Source organism: Doryrhamphus excisus, linkage group LG9 (assembly GCF_037039965.1).
Source record: "Doryrhamphus excisus strain RoL-2023G ecotype Guam linkage group LG9, RoL_Dexc_Guam_v1.1, whole genome shotgun sequence".
Taxonomy (NCBI): Eukaryota; Metazoa; Chordata; class Actinopteri; order Syngnathiformes; family Syngnathidae; genus Doryrhamphus; species Doryrhamphus excisus.
This window is the reverse complement of record NC_136365.1, coordinates 5,843,252-5,856,621: the sequence shown is the minus strand read 5'-3', so window position 1 is coordinate 5,856,621 and position 13,370 is coordinate 5,843,252. Positions and strand designations below refer to the sequence as shown.

The 13,370-nt window shown below is 40.6% G+C and overlaps 2 protein-coding genes across 11 annotated transcripts in view; one reads left to right on the top strand and one right to left on the bottom strand.

Annotated features, from left to right (window-relative positions):
• LOC131137511 (multiple PDZ domain protein) overlaps positions 1-6,679 on the bottom strand; it is a 40,689-nt gene extending 34,010 nt beyond the window's left edge. For 2 of the 6 annotated variants that reach the window (XM_058085563.2, XM_058085573.2), the window contains exons 1-6: positions 6,436-6,679; positions 5,032-5,131; positions 3,319-3,485; positions 1,117-1,335; positions 822-890; positions 626-748 (exon numbers count right to left, since the gene is read on the bottom strand). In XM_058085563.2, coding sequence (XP_057941546.2) covers positions 626-748; positions 822-890; positions 1,117-1,335; positions 3,319-3,485; positions 5,032-5,044 — 591 coding nt within the window. In that variant the 5' untranslated portion in view covers positions 5,045-5,131; positions 6,436-6,679. Of the gene's footprint in view, positions 1-625; positions 749-821; positions 912-1,116; positions 1,336-3,318; positions 3,486-5,031; positions 5,132-6,435 lie in introns of those variants that run through there. The other 4 variants (XM_058085593.2, XM_078793286.1, XM_058085610.2 and 1 more) reach the window with 3 other exon arrangements.
• The window catches only part of adgrl3.1 (adhesion G protein-coupled receptor L3.1), a 156,984-nt gene continuing 149,775 nt past the window's right edge, over positions 6,162-13,370 (top strand). For all 5 annotated transcript variants that reach the window (XM_078793289.1, XM_058085631.2, XM_078793288.1 and 2 more), the window contains exons 1-2: positions 6,162-6,276; positions 7,469-8,009. The gene's annotated coding sequence lies outside the window, so the exon portion shown is untranslated. The remainder of the gene's footprint in view (positions 6,277-7,468; positions 8,010-13,370) is intronic.

The following is a 13,370-nucleotide window of genomic DNA, read 5'->3' as shown; positions in this document are numbered from 1 at the left end:
TTTCTCATAAGAAATTATGTAAATACAATTCATCCATTCCAGACACCCAAAAATGTTAACACAAAACAATAACAAAAAGAACCACCATCCATTCTTCCTAGGCACTGACTCACCAATGCTTGTATGCTTTGTTTGGGCACAGTTTGGCCGTACGATAAGTTAATTAGCAGGATTCTCTAGTATTTATAATGCAAATATTTTTATTTTTATTTATTTTTTTAACATTATTAGAGCCCTCTAGACGTCAACTAACATCCCTATAGTCATCTTTACACTTGCATGACCCAACATAGTAGACAGAATACCAGGAACAAAACCATTTACGACAAAAATAAGACTTGTGTATGTTGCTATAAATATGTTCCCTGGGGGAGCAGAGTGAGTGGCAGACAGAACGGGGCTCAGAGTTGAGTTTTTTTGTGAATTGAAACCTACAATAAAAGCCTGTTGTTCTGACCATGAAGTTTGTCGTTTGTGTATCTCACCAAACATTACAGCAGTGGTTTCCGTATTCAACCAGAAAACAGTGATACAGTGAACTGTGATACAGTGGCGAGGGACGATTGTATGCACTATCTACAGACAGATACACCATAAAAGTAGCACCTGATACAGGAAGAATTACCTGTCCAGCTGCTCCTCCAGGCAAAATGGTCTTCACCATGACCCCTGTGCTCCGACCTCCTATGATACCAAAGCCAAGTCCCTTCCCATCATTGGTCAGTTCTATAATCTCCAAGTGACGCCTCTACAAGAATAACAAGATGAATGCTGTTTTACACATCAAACTACATTATTTTGAACATTATTTTTTTGTTTACCTCATGAGCAATTGCAGACAGATTTCTCCCCATTGACATGGTCCGGGATATTCGAGGGGGTGTGCAGTACTAACAAACAAACAGACAAACCTGAAGTGACATCAAGGAAGCCGAGCAGAATCACACACACAATTTAATACCCAGCAGAGCTGATGCCGTTTCAAGTAATATTCTCTAACAAATTGACATTTTGAAAAGCGATGTGTTGCATCATCTCATGGAGTGAGCACCATGGGAGAAGATTGCTTCCCATTACTATGAATAAGTGTGTGCTCATGACTCATATTTGAAGTACCTGTGATTCCATGTGAATGCAGTTGTCTGGGTAGATGTCTGAAAAGGACAGATCCTGCGAGTCCAGAGAGGAGACGCTTCCGTCCCTGTGGAGCGACCTGCTGGGCCTTCGGTTCTCCATGGCCCACGTGTAGGAGTCGCTGTGACTGAGCTTCGTGTCCATCCACATGCCCTGGCACTTGCCACAGTTCATGGACACTGACTTGGAAAGGCCCTTCCCCTGGTAGTAAGAAAACCATGGAGGATTGAAAAACAGATGAGTGTGCCATGGTGATGATTCAGGTAGGAAAGACAGATTGGCTGTGATAGGAAAAGCACAGATAAACGAGAAAGGGATTGATCGATGCAATGGTGGGGTGGGAAGATCGAGAGTGGAATGGATGGGGGTGATAAGGAGATAGTGGAGGTGGAGACATTAATTGTAGAGGGGATATATGGAGACAGAGAGAAATAAGATGAGTGTGACATGTAATTGAAGGATGGAAATAGTAAAGCTAAAGCATCAGAAGAGACATTTCCGACATGAGAGAGTACTTATGTGTGAACTAAAAGAAAGCAAAAAGGAAGGTTACTCTGCAGCTCCAGATATAGTAATTCCATTGTAAGTTGGTAACACACTGGATGGTTTGTTTTGCAAAAGATCACATAGACTGTTGGGTGAAAAGCAGCAACGTTCTGTCTACCATCAGTATTAAGTTAAAGCCAGTTGCCAGCCAATAGTAAAACTAGGGATGTGCATGAGAAGAAATTTAAGAATTTGATATTCTCCAGGCCTACTGACCTCAAGCAAGGTGAAAACTGAAAAGAAAATCATTCACTACCATTATTTACTCTCCTCTTAGATGTCATGGAACACCTATTGTCAGCCAATTTACCACTGCGCAGGGTGCGCTTCGCCTGCACCGAGAATAGACCAGGTTGGAGCTGGCGGTCTTTTTCACTGCGCCAAGATGAACTGGAGAACAGCCATGCCCATCTCGGCGCAGCCCAGTCTACCAAATTGGCTGCACACAGTGGTACGCTCCCTGCGCCACCCTGCGCTGCGCCATGAAATTAGAGACAATATCTTTTTGCTTTGAGGTAACAGAATAAACCATGTGTGTAAAAAAATATATTACTAGTACACCATCGTATTGACTTGAATGTAAGACAACAACTACATATAAGATGAGTCCTCTTGTCAAAGACATGACAAAAAGACAAAATTAATCATTGTTTTAAAATTATGTTTTGAATATCAAAAAATTAACTAAAATTGTTACTGTCATTTAAAAAAAGACCATATTTCATACTTCATTCTGTACAGTCATTTAACAACTCTGTTCACCGTTATCCTCAAATGAGCATCAACTCTATTGTTTGCTGACTTGCCCAATGTTTGGAACACTTATCCAGTCGGTATCTGTGTTGAAACTGTATCTCTCCAAATCAATGTAAGTGGCAGAAAGAAAAGCTCTGACTCACACGGGAAATCGTTTGACCACCTTCTGGTTTGCAAGGTCCTCAATAGAAGACAACTGGTCTTTTTCAGACTTTTTTGTAGGAAAAACTACTTGTTATTATAATCTCATATTTGTGTCAATTCAATAATTGGGGCAGAGTAGATCAATCAGTAACAACTGGGATTAGGAAAGAACAGTGCAAAGGTGAGACCAAAGACCAAACCCCTCCTAAAACCTTCTGGCATATGAGCAGTAAACAGCTAACAGAATCATGCTCCCTTTCAAACGTAGTAATGCCTCTGTTTGTCTCACAGTGTTAACCTATTAAGGGTTAATCACACTTACTAAGCCAATGGTGAGCTGCCAAGCAACATAAGTTAAAGACCTTCACTGCATCCTGATCGATTCCATGCAAAAAGACACTGAAAACGGTACAATGCTAATGGCTGTCAATAACTATTTGTTAGCACACCCACCAGGACCACATCCCACACACACAAAAACTTGTTTGTAAAATGTTATGTATGTCTCTTGAAAACTCCTTGACATGACATACACTATAGCCACTTCTTCCTTCACCCCTCCTTCTCACTCCTTCTCTATGTCTTCAGGCTTTAGTGGTAAGCCAAGGTAAGCTGATTACTCATCCGGTTTGCTTCCTGCATTCAGTATTTTGGGAGTGATTCCAGCACCTTCTTCACTATTCAATGTTCAGCAAACATCCACCCCACACACACAGTACACTTCCGCTCATGTCGTACCTTGGCTGGGGGCTTCCGTTGGGCCTTCTGTAAGCTGAGTATATGAAGGAAGAGGGGGCTCCGCAGAACGGTCTTCAGCAGGCTGAGTTTCTCCTGCGCGGGAGCTTCACCACGCTCCTTTAGTTTGGCTTGAAGTCGTTCCACAGCCTCCAAGGCACGCTGAGTATCTGCACAGAAATGTGTTTTTTGTGTGCATATTATTTAGCGACATGGTTTCTCCTGAATGAGTTGGCTGTGTGTCCTTAATACCCATGTTTAGCATGGTCTGGTATTATAAATGAAAACATGATCAGTCATCTTTTACTCCGTAAAGTCGCAAAATTTCCAACATGTATTTCTCACAGGCCATTTGTACTATCTGTCAAATGTTTGCAGCATTTCTTGAAATCCTGGCTTTTAGTGGTGTAGTTGAACAAATCCAGCTCACTATTTTGTCTTATCCACTTGTCTTTGTCTATTTAGTATATCAGAGCTGTCCAGTTGTCTTCTGATATGTATTTCTAATTGTAAAAATACATATATTTAAAAACATGTCTTTGTGGTTTTCTTAGTTACTAGTATCTACATTTGAGCTTTTTCTAGTTACTTTATGCCTTTTTCTATCTATCTTTCTATTCTTTTGGTGGGTTTTTATTTCTCAGGTGGGCAATGGAGGAGTGTGCCTTCTTGACTCTGTCGTTGGTCACGGACTGAGTTGCATTGTGGAGAGATTTATGCAGCTTTCAGACCTACACTGCACATTGGTATTTCTCCCACTTGCCTCTACTTCACACTTGTTGACTGCTTGACCAAATAAATGCATAACACAATAAACACTTCCTATCTTTCACTTGATGTATGTACATCCCTACTCTGTAAATATAGCGACCATGTCGCTAAACTGTCAAGCAGATCTCTTCGATGCATGAGGTATGTTATGAAGAGAGGTGGTCGCCACAGTAGCAACAGAAGGCAGAAGCAAGAGACTCACAACACCGATGTATACATACTACTTGTATGGTCATTAAGACTGTTATGCTACTTAAAACATTGCCTCTGCAGTTAACAAAGGACAACAGTTTGACTGGAACAGGTTCTACTGTATTTGTGAACGTCAACATTAAACAACAGCTGGGGAGGAGACACGCTGACCTGAAATTTTATATCGGGTCACGCTGCCCTGGTGTATTTAGTGGTGCCGCAGCTAATGAGCATGTGTCACAACTGCAGTAATTGCATGTGGCAGAAGGATAAGATGCTCTTCACCAGAAAGTTGTGAGCGTCGTGACACGGAGACACCTGCGTAGTCTTTACTATGGCAACCATGCCTGACACCTTTAATATCCATCCATTCTCTATACTGCTTATCCTCACTAGAGTTGCAGGAGTATGCTGGATGTTGTTACACCCTGGACTGGTCACCAGCCAATCGCAGAGCACATATTGACAAACAACCATTCACACTCACATTCACACCTATGAATAATTCCAAGTCACCAATTAATCTAACATGCATATTTTTGGAATGTGGAAGGAAGCCGAAGCACCCACGCATGCAAGGAGAGAACATGCAAACTCCACACTGCCTAAACCTAACCAGGATATTCCGATCTCCTGACTGTGTGGTCCACATGCTTAGCACCAGCCATTCATTGTGCGGCCACACACACCTCTAATAGAAAGTTCTAAACATGGCAGCGTCATATCATACAGGGAACTCTACAGTCTACTTACCCATGATCTCCATCACAGATTTGCTCAGATGACCTCTTCCTTTATGACTTTATGTCTCAGTTAAATGTCATCGTCTGTCTGGCACCAACATCATGAACACCTCAAAAAAGAAAAGAAAATAATAATTTTGTAATTTATTTTGTGGAAGTTAACAGCATCCTTGTAATCATCTATCTTATGAGCAACTATTGCCACTGCACACAAGCATAATCTTCTCCTGATAATTAAACAAATACAGTATATTCAATCCAAATGGATTTCACATCTTTTCTGCAAGACGCTTCATTATCTTGACATCATTATTTTTTCCATTCTTTCAGAGGCAAATGGATTGTCAACTAATGCTCTTTAGCAGGATTTAAATCACCAAAAGGCTTTACCAGGTCCTGATGGTAATTAATGTTGACACACTGACTCCAAATCACTCCTGTATAGAATAATACACTCACTCAACTGGCCACAGCATTAGGTACACCTGCACATTGTAGCAATAAATCTAACAATAAAGCTCCGTTTTGATTGAACAATATGGTTATATGGTGGTTGCTGTTTGCAGTGGTGTTGACCTGTACTGAATCTGTTCTCATATATGGAAAATTATTTACAAAGGAGAAACTAGAAGAAACAATATATATAATAATACAAAACAATGCCATATATTAGATCTAATGATAACTAGTAAACACAGTATTTTCTCTCTATCAGCATGTAATTAGCCAAATTAAAATTCACAATATTATATGCACCAGCTTGTATGGGATATAAAGAGCAACATATCCATAATCACACATTATTGCTTAAATAAGCTCTGCTTCTTCTTGCTCCTTTTCGGGCATGATGATTTGTACAAGTGAAATGAAAACATACAACTTTGTTGAGAATGTTTGAATTAAACTACCATAAATGGTGACAGGGGTGGGGGTCATAATAATGCTTAGCTTTGATTGACACTGTCATAATGTATTAATTTAACGATGTCTATTAATATGGATATAGTCTGCAGTCATGTGCAACTGATATCTGTTTGTGATATTATAGTAATTTTCTAAAAGCAGTTACCTCAAACAAGAACACGTTCAATATAAACAACTGTGTTGAAAAACAAAAACGTCACGTTGTCCACGGAAAACGTGGAATATTCTCAGTACCAGGTTGTACTGGGACGTCATTATATGGCACAGGTGTACCTAATGAAGTGTCCAAGGACAACGACTCATTGAAAAGCTAATTAAGGACCACAGATAGGTGAGTAAAGCCCTACATGTCCTTCATGCCTTATATTTTACTTATTTTCTGACGGGACGACATCAATATGAACATGATTAAAATCAATTAAACAGGCACGTTAGCTATTTAATTTGGCATGCAGCGTCTACAGCTATAGCATCTTGTTGCGTCCATTACCGTGACGAACAGACGGTCATCGTTGGATGGTCCATCAGTAGACTTAAGCAACAGGTCCACGACGCGACATATTGGACGGTCGCACTCCCCTCTAATTTATCGCTAGATGCAGGAAAAAACACACCAAAACAGAGAGTTTCTAGGGGCAACAAGTCATTAGAAGGCATTGTCTGGCATTTGAGAGAGCAGTTGAGAGGTTGCCAGTGCGACTGCGCATGTCCACCTCTGATCCTCTCTGCCCTGACTGGACACAACATTAGGTACACAACAGCCGTTGTTCAGAGCGAATACTTTACTTGTTGGGCAATTGCAGACATAATAATTCTAGGTTTTGACTCTGTAAGTGATATATTCGTCTAATAATTATATTTGGGGTTTTGTTGTGGTTTCTTTTCTATTCTATCTATAATCTGGCTATAAATTGACCAAAAAAACATAAAAATTCTTTACCGCTTGTTCACAAAATGCATGGGTGGGCAAACTATATCCTGCGGGCCATATAGAATTTCCAAATGATTATTTGAAGACCTTTAACACTGAAGCTGTAACCACCAATAGGATTTGCAATGCAATTTTCAAATTACTATAAATCTAATATAAATTCCAATTGGTTTTCTGGCAAGGTTTTGCAGGAAAATGATATTTTATTGACATTTACTTATTTTTCACCCTTTGCTTTGATACTTCGCCGTGTTTGTTGCATTTTTGCTGCGCTTTCCTTGATTGCAAAACATTGCCATGCATGCATATTCATGACAGCCCCAAAAATGAGCGTGTTCATGATACACTTTCATGCAAAGTGTGTTAATTACACTTTGCAAACTAACACGAATGCAAAGAAATGAAAACTTTTAAACAAAGTTATTTCTTCTTCCAAAGTTTCAGAACCCCCTCCTTCCTTGTGTGCGTTTGTTTGCGTGCACACGGTAGGTGGAGCCCTAACTCCAGACATCTCGGAGTGTAATCCAGTTCCATGTTTTCCACCAGATACCCTACTTGCTCAAGCCCTTCTCCTCTCTCTTTTTTTTCCCAGTGCATCCCCTTGGCAGGCAGAAATCATCACCACCACCTCCCAGCCCCTCCAAAACAGCCACCCACCCATCGTCAAGCTCACCCCGCCCGCCTGTGCCAACCTTCTTTGCAACAGTGCGCTCTCATCAAGCGAACGTCCACTTAGTGTCTGCGTAAAAAAATGGTTTGTCATCGCTGACCCTTCATAGGAGAGTTCTCTCATTCGTGGCTTGTGGAGTCAGAAAGAAGAGAGAAAAGCAGGGGAGGAAGATAACGATATAAAGAGAGAGAGAGAGAGAGAGAGAGAGCGAGGGGACGGGAGGAGACAGGCGGAAAAGAAATACGCCTCTATCCTCCTCCTTCTTCTCCTGCACACTCCAGTGGACTTCCATCCCTCCATCCCCTTGCGTGGATCGGGATACCAAACACGCTGAAGATTACCGATCGTTTTCTTCTTTTTGCCAGAGAAGACCAGGACTCAGTGCAATCATTTCTCACCTATTCGCTCCAAGGACTGTATGAGAGACTTTATTCTCCGAGTGTGCTTCGGAAGTGACTGCACGGTAAGGCTTTTATTTAATCAATTGGCTATAACGATGCTGCTATTCTTATCAACCTGTGTGCAATGCGAGAGGCATGGTAACCCTGACTTTCTCATGGGAATGTGGCCTGTAAGGCAACACTTGACTGGCCCCCATGGACGCAGAGGAGGAGGAGGAGAAGGAGGGGGGTTTGGGATGTAATGTGATGTAAAGGAGCATTGGTATATGTGGGATACAGTGGTTTGTGGCTGCATGGGCGTCACACGGATGATGCGAGATGCTGATAAAAAAAAGAAGAAGCAGTGTAATCACATTATTCCAGGTTGAGGATGGAGCCTGCACATTATTATTCTGTTCTGCATGTGTCTGCCTCACTGCAGGGTGCACTGCTCTGTGGCGTAGTGATGGATGACAGGCAGTCTTCATCTTCTTCAACGTTTCTCCCATGTTAGCGAGCTGTCATTTGAACATACTGTATTGGGATGCAATATGTCTTGCCTTTTTGGTGGAGCGAGAAAGTCTTAAATTCCAGAGCAAAATCCAGTCACTCTGTAATCAAAGCGGCATCCAGCAGGCCAGCGCACCCCGGGATATGTCAATCATGCGGATTCATGAGTGAAAGCTATGAGTCTTATTTACTGAGGAGGCGCCCTAGGTTGTAAATGACCTTGATGTGTTGCTGAAAACTACTAAAGGTGGCAGCATCTTTGGAGGTGCAGCACAGCAAGAAACACGAACAAGCTTTAAGCTGCATTGTTGATGCTTTTATTCAGAACACTTCTTGACTGGAAAAATGTGGATTGGAGAGCAAAAACGTCCATGCTTATTTGACCCTCACTTGGAAATTGTCGTTGGTATATTTCATGTTTTTGTGTTTTTTTTTCTTCTTCTTTTCGCACTGACACGAGTGAATCACTGGCGATCTGCACTCAGCATCCAAATGGCTCTCATCTTGGATGTAGTGTGCACATTCTTTGTGTGTGTTACAAAGGCGGCATGGATGCAGGCGCTAAGGCTGGAGTGGGTGACAATGTGTTGACTCATCTGTCAATGCTGCAGCTAAAAAGGAAGAAAAGTGTCAGGTGTGGAAAGCCAACGGGGAAATGGTCAGTGTAGGCACTTGTCTGGATGTCTTTGCCAGAGTTTTGCCTTTTTTTATCGCCAAAGACTCGCTTGACTGCCATTTTGGCGGCATCTGTTGAAGCGCATACCCGTCTCTGAGGATATCATTATGTTTGCGGATGAGATAAATATCGCTAAAACATCTGTCATCAGCACATCTGGTAACGCAAAAGCAATCCTACAGTTCAGGGGCTTAATTTGTCATTTTTTTTTAGTAATTGCAGTGAACTCATTTTTCTGTGAAATCCTACTAAATTGGCAAAGTTCGGTCTACATAACCACTCAGGCAAACACACCATCGCACAAGCTCACATCTGCTGAGGTCAATCGCCTGGTCCATTTTCTACTAATTGCAGTCAACTAATTTTTGTATGAAATCTTACTAAATTTACCGAAGAAAAGGCACACCATGCCAACAAGCTAAGTCTAATTTTATATAAATCAACTCAAATAAACACATCTTTGAGTCCTTCAAAACCAAATATAATACACATACAAAATCAGAGTAACATCACTAAATTGCATTGCCGTCATTGCATAATATAATATAATAATGCACTTAATATATATGGCACATAATGCCAACATGTCAGGTCGGTCATGAAACCTTAATTAATCCTCTTGAGAGGCGGCTGTTACTCACTAATTTCAAAGAATCAGAAAAAATAGCACTAAAACATGTCACCTGCCTCGTGATTAGCATCTCAGCCTCATCGATGGAGGGCTCAAATCTCCGTTGGAGCATTTCTGTGTGTAGTTTGCATGTTGTGCTCATGTATGGGTATTCTGGTTTCCTCTCACATGCCAAAACATACATGATAGGATAACTGGAGATTCTAAAGTGGCCATTGTTGCCCTGTGATTGACTGGCAATCGGTTCAGGTTTTACCCCACCTCTCAACTGAAGTCAGATGGGAGAAGGCATAGATCATAGATGGATAGATTCAAAGATGCTCACCTCGTGTATGTGGCTTTAATAGGCATAGGAAATTAAATACAATTATGAAAAATAATGAAGTGGGTGAAGGTAACTTTAACATATGAGTGAATGTTGGATTTGCACTTGCATGTACAATGACGGTGGATGTCCTTTACAATCGCAGTTAAATAATTAGGTGACCCATTGCCCTAATGTTGTAAAAAAAATCTTATCACAATCACGAACCCGACTCCTCGAAGCGGCTGCCTTACGCACCGACGAAAGTTGATGAAAACCCTTGGAAACTCCTCTCTTGCAAAGCGTGAATGAAAGCTTGCGGGGTTAGTTTAGTTTAGCAAAGCATGCTAGGGCGGCTGTGTGTGTGCGACTCAGAGTGGATGAGTCTTGGCACCGTGTTGTTTTACCGCTTTAATGTAAAGGAGCATTTAACGGTGATTGCTGACGACGTGCAGGTTTATTCTTATGCCCAGCTTTTCTGAACCGTCAACAGACATTCTCAACACACACAAAAGCACTGGTTGTAAATTCTATAAAAATATTACCCATTAATAATGCCATTGGAATTGCATTGGTGACTACATCTTCCTAAACCTTCAACTTGAATAGTTCTGGAGTGAATTACTGTACGTATGTACGAACCCCCTAGCACTACACAGTCTACAAAAAAAAGGCAACAGAAGCAAAACAGTGAGTTTAGTTGAACTTTATTCTACTATTTAACAATATACTCACCATATTTTTTAATTGAACTCTATCCCGGTCTCCCATATTGCATCAATGCATCAATTAATGGACATTTTATTCACAAAACCATAAAACACACACTCTATGCTGGTAAAATATATAGTATAAAAGGTAATAAATGGAATAAAAAAAATAATAATGGAAAAAAATTGAATAGAATTTGGAAAAAATTAAATGGAAGGCCCTACGTTTGACAGGAATTGCGGAATTGGCCAATAAAAACGTTAATGAAATGCTGTCCTTGTGAGAAGGAACGTTTTTGTCAGGAAATATTTCCCTAGCGGACTGCTCATTCAGAAGCTGCAGAAACTCTTTGCTGCTCTTACTCATCACCTCAGGTGAGTTAGCTGTGTAGCTAACTGGGTTAGCATAGTTTAGCAGATGTGTGTGCAACTCAGGAAGTTTACACCGTGTTGTGTTTTACCACTCATAAAGCAATTGGAATTGCATCAGCGACTATGCATTTCCTAACCACAAGCCTGGGCATTACAGTTTGTTGAGAATTTTGTCACAATGTGTGCAGAGGCTGACACCCCATTAGAAAAGTCGGCGAAGCTTCACCGGTTTATGAAACACTGAGCCAAATTGTCCAATAATGTGTTGCATCAATAAATGTCAGGATTTTTGCATTTAATTCATGGACATTTTATTCACTGACATAAAAATCACACACTATATGGTGGTAAAATAAGCATATAAGGTAAAAAAAAAAAGGAATTTCCAAAAAATGATAACTAAAAAGGGCCCTACAAATAAAACTACAAAACAGTTTGTTATTCCATTAAAAGAGATCCTTTCATTTGTCTTGGTTCTATCCATTATAGTGGATTTTTTTTAATACAAAATCCAACACAATTCTACTTTGTAACTATCCATACATCTCTATTATCCCATACAGCCCATTCTCTGTAGAACCTCTTCAAGCAAAAACATCTTTGAGCCTTAAAAATTCATCTGATTGAATAAATGTCACTAAAGCCTTGTATTCTTTTGTTCACACACTTATTTTCCATTTCCATTTCCATTCTTTGTTACAGATGTTGGAGAGGCTACTTTAATCTTTTTACTGTTTTGTTCGTATTTGTGGTTGCCATGCCCACTATCCTTGCAGGAGTTTAACATTGCTGACAGCCCTGACAAGCCTCTGTGCGGCACCACACCTTGCAGGTGTTGTCAGCCAGCATCTTGGGGGTCACAGTCCACAGCAACAAGCATTACATTATAGCGGATGTATGGGAAGCACTTTCAGTATAATGCAGTGTACTGTAGAGGAATGTGTGTGAGCAAAGCACTCTTCCTCCTGTTTTTCTGTCCATGCTTCTTTAATTAGGTCACTGATTCATTTCACTTGTAATGATTCACAGCGCAGACGGAGCTGCTTGTTGGGGGAAACAGGGTGCAAATTATGATGGTTGTGCACATTCGCATTGTTCTGCTTCATTGACTAATAGCTTTGTTTGTTTCCGAGCTGTTAATGCGGCACAATATTTGGTTGACATTGTGGTGAGTGATCTAACAATATTAACCCTGTACTGAAAGCATCCTGTGATTTGAATAAGAGATCCACCGTCATTTGTTGTCTTGTGGTCTGAATGAAACCTCCAGATAATGAAAGTAAAAATTTGACAACTTTAACACACAAATACACACACGATTGGATATCATGGCAAGCTGCTGGCATGCATTCAGCTTGTGTGTGGCAATGTCGGACTGTTCAACAGACAAGGAAAATGTGGAACCTGAGAAAAATATGTTTAAGAGACAATGGACATCATTAGCATGTTCATTGCAGATGATAGCTAAATCGTGCACAAATTTTCCATAATGATGTGGATAGTAGCGAGTAGCAAGTCTAAACATTAGGGGATGTTTTTTGCACAGATCTGTCCTTGGGATAAATGATAAAACCTTGCTTGAATTTTGTAGTACTTAAATGCACACAATTCCACGAACATAGAAGACATGCTGTTCTGAATTTGCAGTAAGGTTTGTTTTGTCATAGTTTTAATTAATTAATTAATTCATTCATTTTCTACCTTTTGTATCCTCACCAGGGTGGTGGGGGGTGCTTGAGCTTATCCCAGCTGTCTTCGGGCAAGAGGTGGGGTACACCCTGGACTGGTCGCCAGCCAATCACAGGGCACAAACAACCATTCACACTCACATTCATACTTATGGACTATTTGGAACTAACCACTTGTCCACCGTGCAGCCGCATAGTTTTAATGTTAAAATATTTGTATTCATTATAGTCACAGAAACTAATGGGAATGTAGGATAGACGATAGGCAGATTAGATAGGCATCCTTTTCTGGAGCATTTTGGTTGAATTGTGAATTGTGTGCAGACGATCCACTCGACATAAGGTGTGGGCATAATAATTGATTAATTGAGTAAGTGCTCGTTAGTTACTTTGCTCTGTTATGTAGAATTGATTAGTCATTGATTAATGGTGTCTTGAAGCAATCGAGGGAAAATGGAGCACACTACTTGCTTGCAACAAGCAAAGGTGCAGTTGATTCAGTATGATGGCTGCTGTTGGAAATGTTACGTTTGTGGAGAACTCCGCTATTGCA